The sequence below is a fragment of the Oncorhynchus tshawytscha genome, linkage group LG20, assembly GCF_018296145.1.
Source record: "Oncorhynchus tshawytscha isolate Ot180627B linkage group LG20, Otsh_v2.0, whole genome shotgun sequence".
Classification (NCBI taxonomy): Eukaryota; Metazoa; Chordata; class Actinopteri; order Salmoniformes; family Salmonidae; genus Oncorhynchus; species Oncorhynchus tshawytscha.
The window spans coordinates 34,956,219-34,973,392 of NC_056448.1; the positions used below are offsets into that span (position 1 = coordinate 34,956,219).

Consider the following 17,174-nt stretch of genomic DNA (forward strand, 5'->3'; position numbering starts at 1 on the left):
CGAAGACAGTTTTTCTTCAGAAAGTTGAAGTCTGCAGGTTGCTACATGAAGATAGGAATTTAACTCTTCCACTGCACGTTTCTGCTGTGTTTCATTGGGGTTATACATAACTACAGTGTTTGGCTCCGTGACAGACCCTTAGTCAACGTGTTTTAACTTGCCCAGTCAGTGTGGTGCTGGGTGTGACTGTTTAGGCTACTTTTGTGGTGATTGTATCCTCCAGGGGATGTCTTTGTTTCGGATGGAGCTGTCTCTCTGTACAGAGTATCATGCATTTGGTCCTAAACTCCTCTGCGATCAGGGTTAGGAGTTGGAGGGAAAGCTGATTCTAAATCTGTGCCAAAAGGAAACTTCAACCTGGAGTTCTGTACTTGGACTCACAGGGATAACGGAGGACAGCAGAAATCTGGATGACTAAATAATGCTTTAACATCATGCAGTTACATCATCTTTAGGCTGCCTAAGTGGTCTCTATTATGTCTCAAGGAATATTGATGAAGCCCCTTTAAGTTTTGGTCAGTGCTATCTGGGATCCTTGGGACATCCGTACCCTAAACCTTACCTAACCATTTTAAATGTAAACTTCAATGGGATTGGGGGGCGGGGTAGGGACGTCCCAAGGATCCCGGATTGCAAGGACATTTTACATTTGGCTGGAAGCTGACTTGTTAAGACTCCCAAACAAATATGGGCGTGGTACAATCCACTTTTTTGATTGGGTGTCATCAGCCATAGAGACTCATTGGTTAATTTTCGAGAAGGCGTTTTAAAAAGAAAAGAGGAATTTACGTCCATTGCGGCTCCAAACGAGAGCAGTGGACGTAACGAAGCTCATTCACTTTCTCCCCAAAATGGCGTTGAAAGGGAACCAGTTTCTTTCTGAGCGCTGTGTGGCTCGCAGAGCCTCAGTGGGCGGGCAGCTGCGACACTGGCAGGCAGTCACATGATTCGCGCAAAGCCCAGCTGCCCAATTCCAATATGGTGGCCAGCTTGGCAGACCTACGGTTCTTGTTGATGATATTATTGCTCTGCTGGAGGATCAGGGACGGCGCCTGCACCCAGCAAGCCCCGTGGGTTCTGGGGCTGCGACTGGAGGACCCAGAAGGCCAGGTGTATATGAAGGAGCGGATCATCTCTGCGCCGCAAGGGGCCAGTTTCAAGCTTCGGCTGTTCGGTTGGGATCTAAATGGGACCTGGCCGTGGGTGGCGTTCGCTGGAACAAGACAGGAGGAGACCGGGGTGGTGGAGGATGCAGCTGACCCGTGCGAGCAAGAGACCCGACGTGTCTCCGCCGCCTTCCAGGTCACCGGGGAGTTCACAGCGGACGAGGAGTACAGCGGGTTGATAACGGTACAGACGCGGGACAAGAGCAGCATCTCTCCCGCTGCATCCTCCACGGGAGGAGGGGATGATGGCAACCCTGCCTACCACCACCACCACCTGTGCGTGCTGAAGAACGGAAGCTGGGTTTCGGTGGGACCGGACAGGTTGCAGATCAGCAACGACGCAGGTCTCCCGGCAGACTACATCCCTCCGTGGGGTATTGCGGTGCTGATCGTGCTGCTGATCCTGGTGTGCGGGGTACTGAGGAGTGTGAATCTCAGCCTGTTGTGGCTGGACCCCCTGGAGCTCTACGTTTTCCACAGCTGCGGCTCCGAGGAGGACAAACGGGCCGCCAAGCGCCTCGAGCCAATCCGGAGACGAGGCAACTGCCTGGTGGGTCACTACTACTACTACAACAACTACTACAATTTACACAAGGATTAGACCTGGGGTCTGAGACGTGATGTCCATGGGAGATACAGGGGCACATACCTCTTCAGATTTGTCCTGATTATATTAAAAAATATATATATATTTTATTCTCTGTAATACTTCTAGCCTTTTAGCAAGTTGGCGTTAGCTAGCCCACATACATTTCCGATCTACCAAACCTCATAACTAGCTACCAAGTAGCAATTTTAGGCTATCAATCAAATAGATTATCTATTTTACCTGGCAAAGTTGGTAAACTGAATAAATGTGCTGAATAAAACTCACATTCCTTTCAACCTTTTACCCAGATTTGAGCATATATAGCATATTTTGTTTCTTTAAAAAAGGACAACTCGAGGTATGCTTAGATATGCAGAAAACTTGTTTTTGTTCTTAATTGAATTAAGAATAATGATTATGGCTCTAGATTGCAGAACAAATATGTTTTCAGATGTTTGAAAAAATGCCACATTCTCAAATTTACGGACAGGGGGGCAGAGCCTCAATACTTTGACCCCTCAGATTTTTAGGTTGCATGACGCCTATCCCTGGGGTCCCAATGTATACCCCTCCTGGATGCTATGCTACTGGGTGTGCAGGCTTTTGTTCCATCCCAGCACTAACACACTTGTTTCAAATAATCAGCACGTGTCTGGACCTTAATTTGTTGAAATAGGTATGTTATCAGGGTTAGGTAGGTTACTTTTTAAATATAATCCATTACTGGTTACCTGTCCAAAATTGTAATCAGTAATGTAACTTTTGTATTACCCAAACTCAGTCATGTAATCTGATTACTTTGTAACTTTGGATTACATTTCCTTTAAGAGGCATTAGAAGAAGACTAAAGGGATCCATCAACCGCATTTGATGTGTCATCATAGTAGTCTCTGATTTGGGGTTAGACTCGCTCAGATGGCACAAACTTAAACATGCAGCTTTTTTCAATGCTGAATTTAATGTCATTGTGAAAACATTTAGGTATCATGATGTATTTTTTTCACAAACATCCTTTCTGAATTTAAAAGTAATCTGAGAAGAAATCATCTAGTTTTTCAAAAGTATCTCATCTGATTCCAATATTTTAACTGGAAACGCAACTGATTAAATTGTCTATGTAATCAGTTACTCCCCAACCCTGTGTTAGTGCTAGGTTGGAATAAAAGCCTGCACATCCAAGACTAGAGACCCCTGGCCTACCGTCTTAAATCAAATCAAATAATATTGATGTATGACATCACTCTGAAATCCACACTATCTAACTTCACACCATCCCCACTCTCGGTTCTAGGTGTGTTCTCTGCTGTTCCTGTGCGCTCTGGGCCACTCGGTTCTCGGTGTGCTACTCTACAGGGTCCTGGGTTCCATAGCGCCCGCCGTCTTTACCAGCGGGTTCCTCATCTTCCTGGTGTCAGAGCTTGTTCCCCACATAGTGTGTTCCGGCTACGGCTTCCAGCTAGCCCCAGGCTTCACCTGGCTGGCACAGGTCTGTATGGAACCTAACAGAAGGACAGGGTCATGTTCATTAGGCACCAACCGAGAGATAACAGACTCAAACAGGGAGGGAATACCTGGACCGGTAGCTCCTAGCAACCTCATATACATTTTTTTCTTAACAAGAAGGTAGGTTGAACAGGTTACATCTTCCTCTGCCAGGTGTGTATGGTACTGACGTGCCCACTGTCGTGCCCGCTGGGCCTGGTGCTGGACCTGGTGTTGAGACGTGACATCAGCACCTGCGGTGTGAGGGAGAGGGCTATGGAGATGATCCGCACCAACGCCAATGATCCCTACAGGTACCTGACACACATCGGAATGACCATGTGTGTTATTTCCATGGCTGCCATACACTGCTCTATCACTGATCAATAGGACAACTGTGTCTATGTTGATTCCCATACTGCAATAAACTAAATCTATATCTAGCCCCTGTACCCCACCTGGTCAAGAGGACCAACAGGGGCAGGCTTTTGTTCCAGCCCAACATTAACACACCTGATCAGGTTTGCGAGGGCTGAAAAGCTTGCAGGACTGGAGGTGACTGCCCTCTGTCTAGGGTTTAGAGGCTATGAGTTGATATGGGATTGTAAAGTTCTTTGACACCGAGTTAATGTTATAATCCATCATTATCGTTTGTCATCATTGTGATTTGCAGTGAGTTTGTGAAGGAGGAGTTTAGCCGTGGTGCACTGCGCAGGAAGACCGTGGAGGACATCCTGACTCCATTGAACGACTGTTTCATGCTGCCGTCCACCGCTGTGCTGGACTTCTCCACCATGTCAGAGATCATGCAGAGTGGATACACACGAGTCCCCATCTATGAAGAGGAGAAGTGGGTGGATGGGTCATACAAAAACACACACACACAGGGACATACACTTAAAGAAACATACACACACATCCTGTCTACAAAGAAGACAGGTGGGTCATTCAAGCACACACACACTAACAGGTATCTAATGTAATTTACCCAGGTCCAACATCGTGGAGATCTTGTTCGTGAAGGACCTGGCTCTGGTCGATCCTGATGACTGTACTCCCATGACGACCATCACCAAGTTCTACAATCACCCACTGCACTTTGTCTTCAATGACACTAAACTGGACGCCATGCTGGAGGAGTTCAAGAAAGGTGTGTTTGTGTTAATACGTGTATGTGTGTTAATACGTGTGTATGTGGTGATCGTTTTAGAAATATAGCCACAATATCAAGTCAATTTCTTTACCGTCACTCCTACCCTCCTTGTGGACTAATGTGGAAAAAGTTGTGGTCGGCTTGCGATATGACCACTAAGGTACCCAGCTCTCCTCAACTTTGACCTTTACCCCCTTTCACCCCCCTCTTTCTCCAGGAAACTCTGCCCTGGCCATCGTTCAGAAGGTGAACAACGAGGGGGAGGGGGATCCCTTCTACGAGGTGCTGGGATTGGTCACCTTGGAGGATGTCATCGAGGAGATCATCAAATCAGAGATCCTGGATGAGTCCGACGGCTACAGTAAGAGAGAGAGCGCAAGAAACCGTGTGTGTGAGCGTGCGTATACACGTAGAAATGGCCTTGTTTTTGAAAGAAAAGCAAAACAAATTTGTCCATTAAAATAACATCAAATTGATCAGAAATACAGTGTAGACCATGTTAATGTTGTAAATGACTATTGTAGCTGGAAACGGCTGATTTTAATGGAATATCTACATTTATCAGCAACCATTACTCCTGTGTTCCAATGGCATGTTGTGTTTGCTAATCCAAGTTTATAATTTTAAAAGGCTAATTGATCATTAGAAAACCATTTTGCAATTACGTTAGCACAGCTGAAAACTGTTGTTCTGATTTAAAGAAGCAATAAAACTGGCCTTTAGACTAGTTGAATATCTGGAGCATCAGCATTTGTGGGTTTGATTACAGGCTCAAAATGGCCAGAAACAAATAACTTTATTCTGAAACTTGTCAGTCTATTCTTGTTCTGAGAATTGAAGGCTATTCCATGCAAGAAATTGCCAAGAAACTGAAGATGTCGTACAACACTGTGTAGTATTCCCTTCACAGAACAGCGCAAACTGTCTCTAACCAGAATAGAAAGGAGTGGGAGGCCCCGGTGCACAACTGAGCAAGAGAACAAGTACATTAGTGTCTAGTTTGAGAAACAGACGCCTCACAAGTCCTCAACTGGCAGTTTCATTAAATAGTACCCGCAAAACACCCGTCTCAACGTCAACATTGAAGAGGCGACTCCGGGATTCTGGCCTTCTAGGGCAAAGAAAAATACATATCTCAGACTGACCAATAAAAAGAAAAGATTAAGATCACAGACACTGGACAGAGGAACTCTGCCTAGAAGGCCAGCATCCCGAAGTCGCCTCTTCACTGTTGACGTTGAGACTGGTGTTCTTGCTCAGTTGTACACCGGGGCCTCCACAGCTTTGTGAGTGACCCCAAACCTTTGAACGGTAGTGTGTGTCTGTCTGTCTCTCTTTGTCTGTCTTTCTGCAATGTCTACACTAAATGGTTGGGAAAGAGGATGGAATGTGTATTTTGTAAGGAAATATTGATGGTTAAACATCACTTCTCCTTCTCTCCGGCATTGTCTTTCCTAATCTCATCCTCTTTCATCCCTCTCTTCTAACCCCTGCCCCCTAACACCTCTCCCTGCCCCCTAACACCTCTCCCTGCCCCCTAACACCTCTCCCTGCCCCCTAACACCTCTCCCTAACCCCTCCACCCTATCTGTAGTGGACATGAAGGTGAAGCGTCCCATGGCCCCTCTGGAGATTCCTCTGGAACCTTGCAGTGTCCACCAAGAGTTCTCTCTGTTCAAACTCCCAGAGGGAGAACCCAAGATCCGCACCTCACCTCAGCTACTGCTGGCCACACACCGCTTCCTCTCCAGAGGTGAGGGTGCGCACGCGTGTGCGTAACGCACGGAGACATACAATGATCTCGTGAGTTGTGTTGTTGCGGTACCTGTCTCATTCAGTCAGTGGTTTACCAGGACTAGAGGTCGACCGATTAATGGGCATGGCCGATTTAATTAGGGACGATTTCAAGTTTTCATAACAATCGGTAATCGGCATTTTTGGGCACCGATCGTGGCCGATTACATTGCACTCCATGAGGAAACTGCGTGGCAGGCTGACCACCTGTTACACGAGTGCAGCAAGGAGCCAAGGTAAGTTGCTAGCTAGCATTAAACTTATCTTATAAAAAACAATCAATCTTCACATAATCACTAGTTAACTACACATGGTTGATGATATTACTAGGTTAACTAGCTTGTCCTGCGTTGCATATAATCATTGCGGTGCCTGTTAATTAATCATGGAATCACGGCCTACTTCGCCAAACGGTGGATGATTTAACAAAAGCGCATTCGCGAAAAAAGCACAATCGTTGCACGAATGTACCTAACCATAAACATCAATGCCTTTCTTGAAATCAATACACGGAAGTAAAACATTTTTTAACCTGCCTATTTAGTTCAAATAAATTCACGTTAGCCGGCAATATTAACTAGGGAAATTGTGTCGGGGTACACGCAGAGTCAGGGTATATGCAACAGTTTGGGCCGCCTGGCTCGTTGCGAACTAATTGACCAGAATTTTATGTAATTATGACATAACATTGAAGGTTGTACAATGTAACAGGAATATTTAGACTTAGGGTTGTCACCCGTTTGATAAATTACGGAACGGTTCTGTATTTCACTGAAAGAATAAACGTTTTGTTTTTGAAATTATAGTTCCGGATTTGACCATATTAATGACCTACGGCTTGTATTTGTGTGTTTATTATATTATAATTAAGTCTATGATTTGATAGAGCAGTCTGACTGAGTGGGGGTAGGCAGCAGCAGGCTCGTAAGCCTTCATTCAAATTTTACTGCTTTTGCTAGCAGCTCTTAGCAATGCTTGATTCACACGCTGTTTATGACTTCAAGCCTATCAACTCCTGAGATTAGGCTGGCAATGCTAAAGTGCCTATTAGAACATCCAATAGTCAAAGGTAAATGAAAAACAAATGGTATAAAAGGAAATAGTCGATGGGTCATAATTCCTATATTAACTACAACCTAAAACTTCTTAACTGGGAATATTGAAGAACTGGGAATATTGAACCACCAGCTTTCATATGTTCTCATGTTCTGAGCAAGGAACTTAAACGTTTGCTTTTTTTTACATGGCACATATTGCACTTTTACTTTCTTCTCCAACACTTTGTTTTTGCATTATTTAAACCAAATTGAACATGTTTCAAATCAAATGTTATTTGTCACATACACATGGTTAGCAGATGTTAATGCGAGTGTAGCAAAATGCTTGTGCTTATAGTTCCGACAATGCAGTAATAACCAACGAGTAATCTAACCTAACAATTCCATAACTACTACCGTATACACACAAGTGTAAAGGGATAAAGAATATGTACATAAAGATATATGAATGAGTGATGGTACAGAACGGCTTAGGCAAGATGCAGTAGATGGTATCGAGTACAGTATATACATATGAGATGAGTAATGTAGGGTATGTAAACAAAGTTGCATAGTTTAAAGTGGCTAGTGATACATGTATTACAGTATATACATATATTTCATTATTTATTTGAGACTAAATAGATTTTTATGTATGTATTATATTAAGTTCATTGTTCATTCAGTATTGTAATTGTCATTATTACAAATTTATATAAAAAGATAGGCCGATTAATTGGTATCTTCTTTTTTTGGTCCTCCAATAATCTATATTGGTATCGGCGTTGAAAAATCATAATCGGTCGACCTCTAACCAGGACAGTAACACTTTATCACCACTAGTAATGATTACATCACTGTAACAGAAGTTAATGGAAACACACTCGAAGTCTTCACAATGGAAAATATGCAGGAATGGATATTCAACCTAGATCGTTAATCTGTCTGCATTATAGGACTACACTCTGGATGTGGGTGGGTGTTATTTGACCTTTCTCTGTCCTCTCCAGCTTCTTGACATAGATTGACCTTTAGCCGCTGAGGTTTGGACTGAAAATAGAACAGAATGTATACTACGATAGAATAGTGTAAATAATTACAATAGAAAAGACAAGATGTAACGTTTGTTTGACAAACTAGTATGCTTTTGATCAGTGATGAAACCATAGGCCAGGGTTCGCCAACCCTGCCTGCTCCTGGATAGTTGCAGGCTTTTGCCCCAGCCCTACACAAATGTATTGGATAACTAAATCTCCACAGACCTGTGTGTTAGACAGGATGCTTGAACAAAGCAATGATAATCAGTGTGTGTTCTGAAAAGGTGCTGTGTGTGTCTCCTTGCAGAGGTAGAGCACTTCAGTCCAGCCCGCGTGTCAGAGAAGGTGTTGTTCCACCTGCTCCGTCACCCCAGTGTTAACCAGGAAGTTCACTTTGACCCCTCCAACCGCCTGAGCCCCGACCACTACCTCTACACACGCAACCACCCCGTAGACTACTTCATACTGCTACTACAGGTCAGTGTGTGTGTGTGTGTGTGTGTGTGTGACCACTACCTCTACACACGCAACCACCCCGTAGACTACTTCATACTGCTACTACAGGTCAGTGTGTGTGTGTGTGTGTGTGTGTGACCACTACCTCTACACACGCAACCACCCCGTAGACTACTTCATACTGCTACTACAGGTCAGTGTGTGTGACCACTACCTCTACACACACAACCACCCCGTAGACTACTTCATACTGCTACTACAGGTCAGTGTGTGTGTGACCACTACCTCTACACACGCAACCACCCCGTAGACTACTTCATACTGCTACTACAGGTCAGTGTGTGTGACCACTACCTCTACACACGTGTGACTACTTCATACTGCTACTACAGGTGTGTGTGTGTGTGTGTGTGACCACTACCTCTACACACACAACCACCCCGTAGACTACTTCATACTGCTACTACAGGTCAGTGTGTGTGACCACTACCTCTACACACGCAACCACCCCGTAGACTACTTCATACTGCTACTACAGGTCAGTGTGTGTGTGTGTGTGTGTGTGACCACTACCTCTACACACACAACCACCCCGTAGACTACTTCATACTGCTACTACAGGTCAGTGTGTGTGTGTGTGACCACTACCTCTACACACACAACCACCCCGTAGACTACTTCATACTGCTACTACAGGTCAGTGTGTGTGTGACCACTACCTCTACACACGCAACCACCCCATAGACTACTTCATACTGCTACTACAGGTCAGTGTGTGTGTGTGTGACCACTACCTCTACACACGCAACCACCCCGTAGACTACTTCATACTGCTACTACAGGTCAGTGTGTGTGTGTGTGTGTGACCACTACCTCTACACACGCAACCACCCCATAGACTACTTCATACTGCTACTACAGGTCAGTGTGTGTGTGTGTGTGTGTGACCACTACCTCTACACACACAACCACCCCGTAGACTACTTCATACTGCTACTACAGGTCAGTGTGTGTGTGACCACTACCTCTACACACACAACCACCCCGTAGACTACTTCATACTGCTACTACAGGTCAGTGTGTGTGTGACCACTACCTTTACACACGCAACCACCCCGTAGACTACTTCATACTGCTACTACAGGTCAGTGTGTGTGTGACCACTACCTCTACACACACAACCACCCCGTAGACTACTTCATACTGCTACTACAGGTCAGTGTGTGTGTGTGTGTGTGACCACTACCTCTACACACACAACCACCCCATAGACTACTTCATACTGCTACTACAGGTCAGTGTGTGTGTGTGTGACCACTACCTCTACACACGCAACCACCCTATAGACTACTTCATACTGCTACTACAGGTCAGTGTGTGTGTGTGTGTGTGTGTGACCACTACCTCTACACACGCAACCACCCCGTAGACTACTTCATACTGCTACTACAGGTCAGTGTGTGTGTGTGACCACTACCTCTACACACGCAACCACCCCATAGACTACTTCATACTGCTACTACAGGTCAGTGTGTGTGTGTGTGACCACTACCTCTACACACACAACCACCCCGTAGACTACTTCATACTGCTACTACAGGTCAGTGTGTGTGTGTGTGTGTGTGTGTGTGTGTGTGACCACTACCTCTACACACACAACCACCCCGTAGACTACTTCATACTGCTACTACAGGTCAGTGTGTGTGTGTGTGTGTGTGACCACTACCTCTACACACACAACCACCCCATAGACTACTTCATACTGCTACTACAGGTCAGTGTGTGTGTGTGACCACTACCTCTACACACACAACCACCCCGTAGACTACTTCATACTGCTACTACAGGTCAGTGTGTGTGTGTGTGTGTGTGTGACATTACCTCTACACACACAACCACCCCGTAGACTACTTCATACTGCTACTACAGGTCAGTGTGTGTGTGACCTCTACACACACAACCACCCCGTAGACTACTTCATACTGCTACTACAGGTCTGTGTGTGTGTGTGTGTGTGTGTGTGTGTGTGTGTGTGTGTGTGTGACCACTACCTCTACACACACAACCACCCCGTAGACTACTTCATACTGCTACTACAGGTCAGTGTGTGTGTGTGACCACTACCTCTACACACACAACCACCCCATAGACTACTTCATACTGCTACTACAGGTCAGTGTGTGTGTGACCACTACCTCTACACACACAACCACCCCGTAGACTACTTCATACTGCTACTACAGGTCAGTGTGTGTGACCACTACCTCTACACACACAACCACCCCGTAGACTACTTCATACTGCTACTACAGGTCAGTGTGTGTGTGTGTGACCACTACCTCTACACACACAACCACCCCGTAGACTACTTCATACTGCTACTACAGGTCAGTGTGTGTGTGTGTGTGTGTGTGTGTGTGTGTGTGTGTGTGTGTGTGACCACTACCTCTACACACGCAACCACCCCGTAGACTACTTCATACTGCTACTACAGGTCAGTGTGTGTGTGTGACCACTACCTCTACACACGCAACCACCCCATAGACTACTTCATACTGCTACTACAGGTCAGTGTGTGTGTGTGTGTGTGTGTGACCACTACCTCTACACACACAACCACCCCGTAGACTACTTCATACTGCTACTACAGGTCAGTGTGTGTGTGTGTGTGTGTGTGTGACCACTACCTCTACACACACAACCACCCCGTAGACTACTTCATACTGCTACTACAGGTCAGTGTGTGTGTGTGTGTGTGTGTGACCACTACCTCTACACACACAACCACCCCGTAGACTACTTCATACTGCTACTACAGGTCAGTGTGTGTGACCACTACCTCTGTAGACTACTTCATACTGCTACTACAGGTGTGTGTGTGTGTGTTGGCACATGTTTTACAGTACTTGACTATGTCCCTGTAGGGGCGTGTGGAGGTTGAGATCGGTAAAGAGGGCTTGAAGTTTGAAAACGGAGCGTTCACATACTACGGTGTGTCTGCACTCACAGCGCCAACCTCAGGTAAGACACAGAACTGCAGCACGCACATGCTTAGATACCTCACTCGTACCATTACCTGGGTCATGCTCATTAGGGCTGTCAATGGAAGATGTTATAAAATGTTTCGGTCTGTTTTCCTCTGCTTAGTGCCTATTGAATACATCCCTGTAGATTATCAGTCCACATTGGCTAGCTAGAGCTTATAGGACAGGAGTCAGCCAAATTGGCCCGTAAGTCATTTTTTTACAAAATAGTTTTTTGTAAAATTCAGCAAGAAATAAGTTTGTTCTCAGTGTTCCCACGATTAAAACAAGACTATATTTTCAAAAGTATGTGGACGGGTTAGGCCCCTTAGTTCCAGTGAAGGGAAGTCTTAATGCTACAGCATACAATGACATTCTAGATGATTCTGTGCTTCCAACTTTGTGGCAACAGTTTGGGGAAGGCCATTTCCTGTTTCAACATGACAATTCCCCCGTGCACAAAGCGAGGTCCATACAGAAATGTTTTATTGAGATCTGTGTGAAAGAACTTGACTGGCCTGCACAGAACCCTGACCTCAACTTCATCCAACACCTTTGGGATGAATTGGAACGGCGACTGCGAGCCGTCCGCTCCAACAAAAATGTTCCTGTGGCTGAATGTAGTTACCTGCCCCTGTTCTACGATGAGTTCCAGACTACTAGCCTCATTTACATTTACTCTGTTGTAATTATTTGATTACATAATGCAAAGTTAGTGTCATAATTACTTGACGCTGTATTTGAAGGCAGCACAGTTTGACAGGGATGCACAAAATGAGCTGACACTGGAGTTCTGTCTCTTGAGTTTCCTGTGAAATTCAGTGCAACATCATCGTGGCATAAATTTACTGGCGGTGGCACAACATTTAGCTGACTGCAGCATGTGTGTGTGTGTGTTTGATTCACCTGTGTGTGTGTCCAGTGCACCAGTCTCCAGTTTCGACCCAGCGTCGTCCTCCCAGGGATCCATTTGAGATGGGAGACGCCACCAGCCCGTCCAGCTACTGTCCTGACTACACCGTCCACGCCCTCACTGATCTGCAGCTCATACGGGTCTGTGTGTGTGTGTGTGTGTGTGTGTGTGTTTGTCTTTCTCCGGGTGTGTCAGACTAACAGTACAGTCCCTCTGCCAGGTGACTCGGATGCAGTACCTGAATGCTTTGATGGCGTCGCGTGTTGGCCAGAGCCCAGAATCTCCTGAGATCAAGATCCTGCCTAACAGTCAGACAAAGCTGCTCAACGAGAGGAACACTGTCACACAAGGTAGGAGTAACACACACTGTACGCACTGTATACACACATCCTTATTTATACTAACACCATGGGCTAGAATGAAGAGAAACTGAAGATGAGAGTATAATAACAATTGTTACTTCTCTCCATAATGTATAAGCTGTACTCCCTTTCGGTGAACTAAGACTTCTCTTCTTCTCTCTTTTTTCTCTTATTTTTCTTCCCTTTCTCCTCCTCTCCTCTGTCTCCTCCTTTCCCTGACTCCTCCTCCTCTCCCCTGTCGTCTCCTCTCCTCCGGCCACTCCAGAGTTCCCTATAAACTTTTCCTTTTTTGACACCATTGAGAACTACTGTTAGTGTTTTCTGTGTGCATGAGGTAAACAAAACGCAGTCTCCTCAGTGGCATGACAACTACAACACACACACACACTAAAAGGACACCAAGGCATTGAGAGAATTTAATTTTCAGTCAGTCACAAAGCACCTGAGAGTCATTTTGGGCTTTATTCAGACTGAAGTCTTCTATTAACATCACTGGATGGTTTATGTGAAAGTTAAGCAGATTTCAAGTCTGAATATGGCCTTCAGAAAGGTTGGTCTCTTTGCCAGATCCTTCACAGACACTGGGATAAAGCTTTGTATGGAATGGACCCAGTTAGAGGGGTTCTTTTAGACTGTTTCTTCTCTAAATATTTAGTGCCATTTCTTTGTATCTTACAGAAAGTGAGATGCAATCAGGTCAGGTTGTGTGTGTGTGTGTGTGTGTGTGTGTTTGAAAAGCTTATGTCTGTTTCCTTGTTCTATCTCGTCGCATCTTTCTGTCCTTTTCTGGCTGCACCATCTCAACCCTCTCTACTGGGTACGTATGCTGATTTTCTCCATCTCCTTCTGTGTGTACAGGACACCCACAGGAGGTAAAGACTGCATGTCTGTTGACAAAAAGAAACAAGCAGACATTGAATGTCAATGTCAAAGAGCATATTGTGATGTCACAGGGTGGCATTGTGATGTCATAGTGGGCTGCATTGTAACCTACTAATCGGTGGCATTATGTCATTGTGTGATGTCATCTCCCCACTCACGGCCTCCCCCTCTCTCTCATTGGCTGGGTTCCACAGGTGGCAGTAAATCCCAGGAAAGTTCAACGGAAGAGGAGGCTCATGGGTAATGAAGTTCTCTCTGTCAGAACTATGTGTTACTCAGACAACCAACAAGGAGGCTTTTTAAAAAATATCTATTTTTATCAGTGAATCTCTTATCTCTGGAATGCAGTAATTGGACCTGGCTGGAGTGAGCATCTGTGTGAGTGGTGTGTGTGGCTACTGCACTATCCTCAGCCGTTTTCCTCATTCATTGTACGTTTCGCATTCATGCCAATCGTGTGTATGTGTGTGTGCACCTCTCCTCCCTGTTGTAAATTAGCCTCCTTTGCCTAAAAGTTACATTGCCTGTTCCTTCATTATTAGCCTATCTGTGTGCCAAAGCAACTCACATCAACCCCCTGTGTGTGTTGTCACAACCCGTCCATCCAAGCATTAGACACAGGTTGGTCAAAAAAAGCCCATTTTCACAGAAATGTGTACACCGCTTTTGGTGATTTGCTTTAGTTGTTTGATTATACGTCCATATTTTATTTGATACACTCCCACATATTTGTCTATCTAGACCTAAATGGAAGGCCTGTATACAGTATATCAGGAGACCTACGGGATGATTGGAACTGTTTTCTCTAGTTAAAGGGCTACATCACCCAACAGTAAAGAAACAAATATGTATTTTAAAATGTTCATACTATCCCTTTAAGAGAGCTGATGCAACGCTTGTGTCCATTCCTTTGCACAGTCACTGTTTAGCTTCAGGTCTGAGCTGTGATGGGAGTGGTAGGTGTGCGTGTGCGTGCCCTCTCCCATTTGACCTCTCTTACGGCGTGCCAACTCTGACCCAGTCTGCTTTCATGCATTCCTTTTGTTTGGCCAAGTTGCCATAGAGACAATCACAATCCCCTTTATTCACTCAGTATATTTACCCAGACACCATACATAATAGATAAACACCATACATAATAGATAAAACAGACACAAGTCCACATAGACACCATACAGAATAGACAATGTGTTTGTGTCTGTCACATCTAAAGCACCTTGTTGATTTTCTCATCCTTGATAGCCGAGTAGGTTGAGTTCCATTAACTTGCCACACACACACACAAGTGGTGTGTGTATGTGTGTGACTCTTTCAGGAAACTCCATTTCCCATGTTGCAGTGTAACTACCCATGTGTGCAGGGAATACATATGTTACCCACTGTCCTGTGGAGACAGGAAACGCCTAGATAAAGGCCTGGTCCAGAATCAACCCCTTGGTCCTTCCCCTAACACCTTCCCCTGGCCCCTAGTTGTCTACCCTTTGCTCCTAGGCCCTAGCCCTTAGTGTAAACAGATCTGATGAAAAGGTGATGGCAGCACCCATCTGGTTCCTTCAGATCTGCTAACATAGGGGTTTGGAATGGAGATTGGAGTCTTTGGCGTGGACCAGAGACTCTACCAGGGTTATATTCATTAGTGCACACTGTAGCAAAATGTTTTGAAACGGAAAACAAAAATAAATTGGACAAGTATTGTCCTTATTGGACAAGTCTAGGTAGTCCCTCCCTGTTTCAGTACGTTTTCTTCCGTTTGGTGCTTAATGAATACGACCCATGTTTCCCAGCAACCATGATAGGGGTTGGCTATTTTGGCGGCCATCTTGGTTACCTCAGTCGTTCTCCACCTCATAAAGCGTTTTTTTTAGTTGATCTAATTACAGACATACACTAATTAATGACATATGCTAAGACAAGGGATTAACTATGTGATTCAAAGTAAATATTTTCCATCTGTTTTCACAATATTGTACTGTTGGTTATGTTTCAAGTCCATTTATATTGTATTAAAAGACAATGTATATTGTAAAAAAGGTCATCATTACTTATGCTACTTATATTGTTTGGGAGAAATGTTGGGTTTTTTGATGGGGGTAAAAAACTGTATATTAATATATATGCTTATCTAGAGAGAATATGAATCAAGGATGCAGATTTAAACTCGTAGTTTTCAGGTACAAATGTAGAATACTGTTACCATGATGATGAGAACCGGACCAGTGCTAGTTTCTCTCCAGGAATTTTTTGTATAGATTTTTTTTCCCAATTCTTCTCTGGAAGCTGAGAGTTGTGTGTGTGCAGAGAACATTGCATTGAACTATTTCAATATCTGCTGTTTGTTAGTAAATAAACCCAGTCCTTGTATACATCTGTCTTTTTTCTGTTTGTTTTTGTTTGTTTATCCTGATTTGTTACTTTACTTACAATGCAGCTTTACTCCCTCATTTCAGGATTAGATGGTTTTAGGGTCTGTTCACACTGCTCGTGCCAAATGCTACGCCAGAAAGAAAGCGTTTGGTTTAGTTGCACATTGCAACCTTCTCCAGACTACATCCAATGAAATGGCTCCTTTCTCCCATCTGAAATGGTCCTCTTCCATTATAGAAATGAATGGTAAATGTATTGTCATTTTGGAGTCACTTTTATTGTAAATAATATCTACATGAATGTAGATGCTACCATGAATACAGATAACACTGAATAAATCATGAATAATGATGAGTGAGAAAGTTAGATACACAAATATCATACCCCCTCCCCCAAAAAAATAATGCTACCCTCCCATGTTATTGTAATGCAGAGAGGTTAGCATGTCTTGTTGGTATGATATTTGTGCATGTAATTTTCTCACTCATTATTCACAATTCATTCAGGATTATCCATAATCATAAAAGCATCCACATTCATGTACAAGTGTTTAAAAACCTATTCTTATTTACAATAAAAGTGACTCCAAAATGACACACTACACTTTTTACCATATCATTTCTATTGGGCACAAAATAATCTGAAACGCAACCAAAACAAACAGCAAATATATCCAAAAAGGTGTTGAGTCTCAAGTTGGATGACATTGCGTGCTATGAATATGGGACCAAATACTCAACATCGTATTACTTTAATACCACAGGAGGTTGTGGTACCTTCTATTGGGGAGGATGGGCTTGTGGTAATGTCTGGAGCGGAATAAGTGGAATGGTATCAAATACATCAATCACATGGTTTGATGCCATTCCCTTTTCACCGTTCCAGACATTATTATGAGCCCTCCTCCCCTGTTTAA

The 17,174-nt window shown here is 44.3% G+C and overlaps 1 protein-coding gene across 4 annotated transcripts; it reads left to right on the top strand.

Annotated features, from left to right (window-relative positions):
- Positions 1-901: 901 nt before the first annotated feature.
- On the top strand, positions 902-16,257 carry LOC112220139 (metal transporter CNNM3). Of its 4 annotated transcripts, none has more exons than XM_042302524.1 (13): positions 902-1,716; positions 3,047-3,241; positions 3,412-3,551; positions 3,911-4,087; positions 4,230-4,387; positions 4,608-4,751; positions 5,985-6,143; positions 8,566-8,735; positions 11,639-11,735; positions 12,660-12,790; positions 12,871-13,000; positions 13,871-13,884; positions 14,089-16,257. In XM_042302524.1, the coding sequence occupies exons 1-13, from the start codon at positions 979-981 to the stop codon at positions 14,218-14,220; spliced, it is 2,385 nt and encodes a 794-aa protein (XP_042158458.1). In that variant the 5' UTR covers positions 902-978; the 3' UTR covers positions 14,221-16,257. The 4 variants fall into 4 exon arrangements, with proteins under 4 accessions (XP_042158458.1, XP_042158461.1, XP_042158460.1 ...); XM_042302527.1 differs by lacking the exon at positions 14,089-16,257 and adding an exon at positions 13,278-13,346 and having other exon boundaries at positions 903-1,716; positions 13,871-13,890; XM_042302526.1 differs by lacking the exons at positions 13,871-13,884; positions 14,089-16,257 and adding an exon at positions 13,278-13,864 and having other exon boundaries at positions 903-1,716.
- The last annotated feature ends 917 nt before the right edge of the window (positions 16,258-17,174 follow it).

Bases quoted from the DNA above. Each gene is read 5' to 3' on its own strand.
- LOC112220139 (XM_042302524.1), top strand. From the start codon at position 979: ATGGTGGCCAGCTTGGCAGACCTACGGTTCTTGTTGATGATATTATTG. The intron at 8,736-11,638 runs GTCAGTGTGTGT...ATGTCCCTGTAG, and splicing joins ACTTCATACTGCTACTACAG to GGGCGTGTGGAGGTTGAGAT. The intron at 11,736-12,659 runs GTAAGACACAGA...GTGTGTGTCCAG, and splicing joins ACTCACAGCGCCAACCTCAG to TGCACCAGTCTCCAGTTTCG.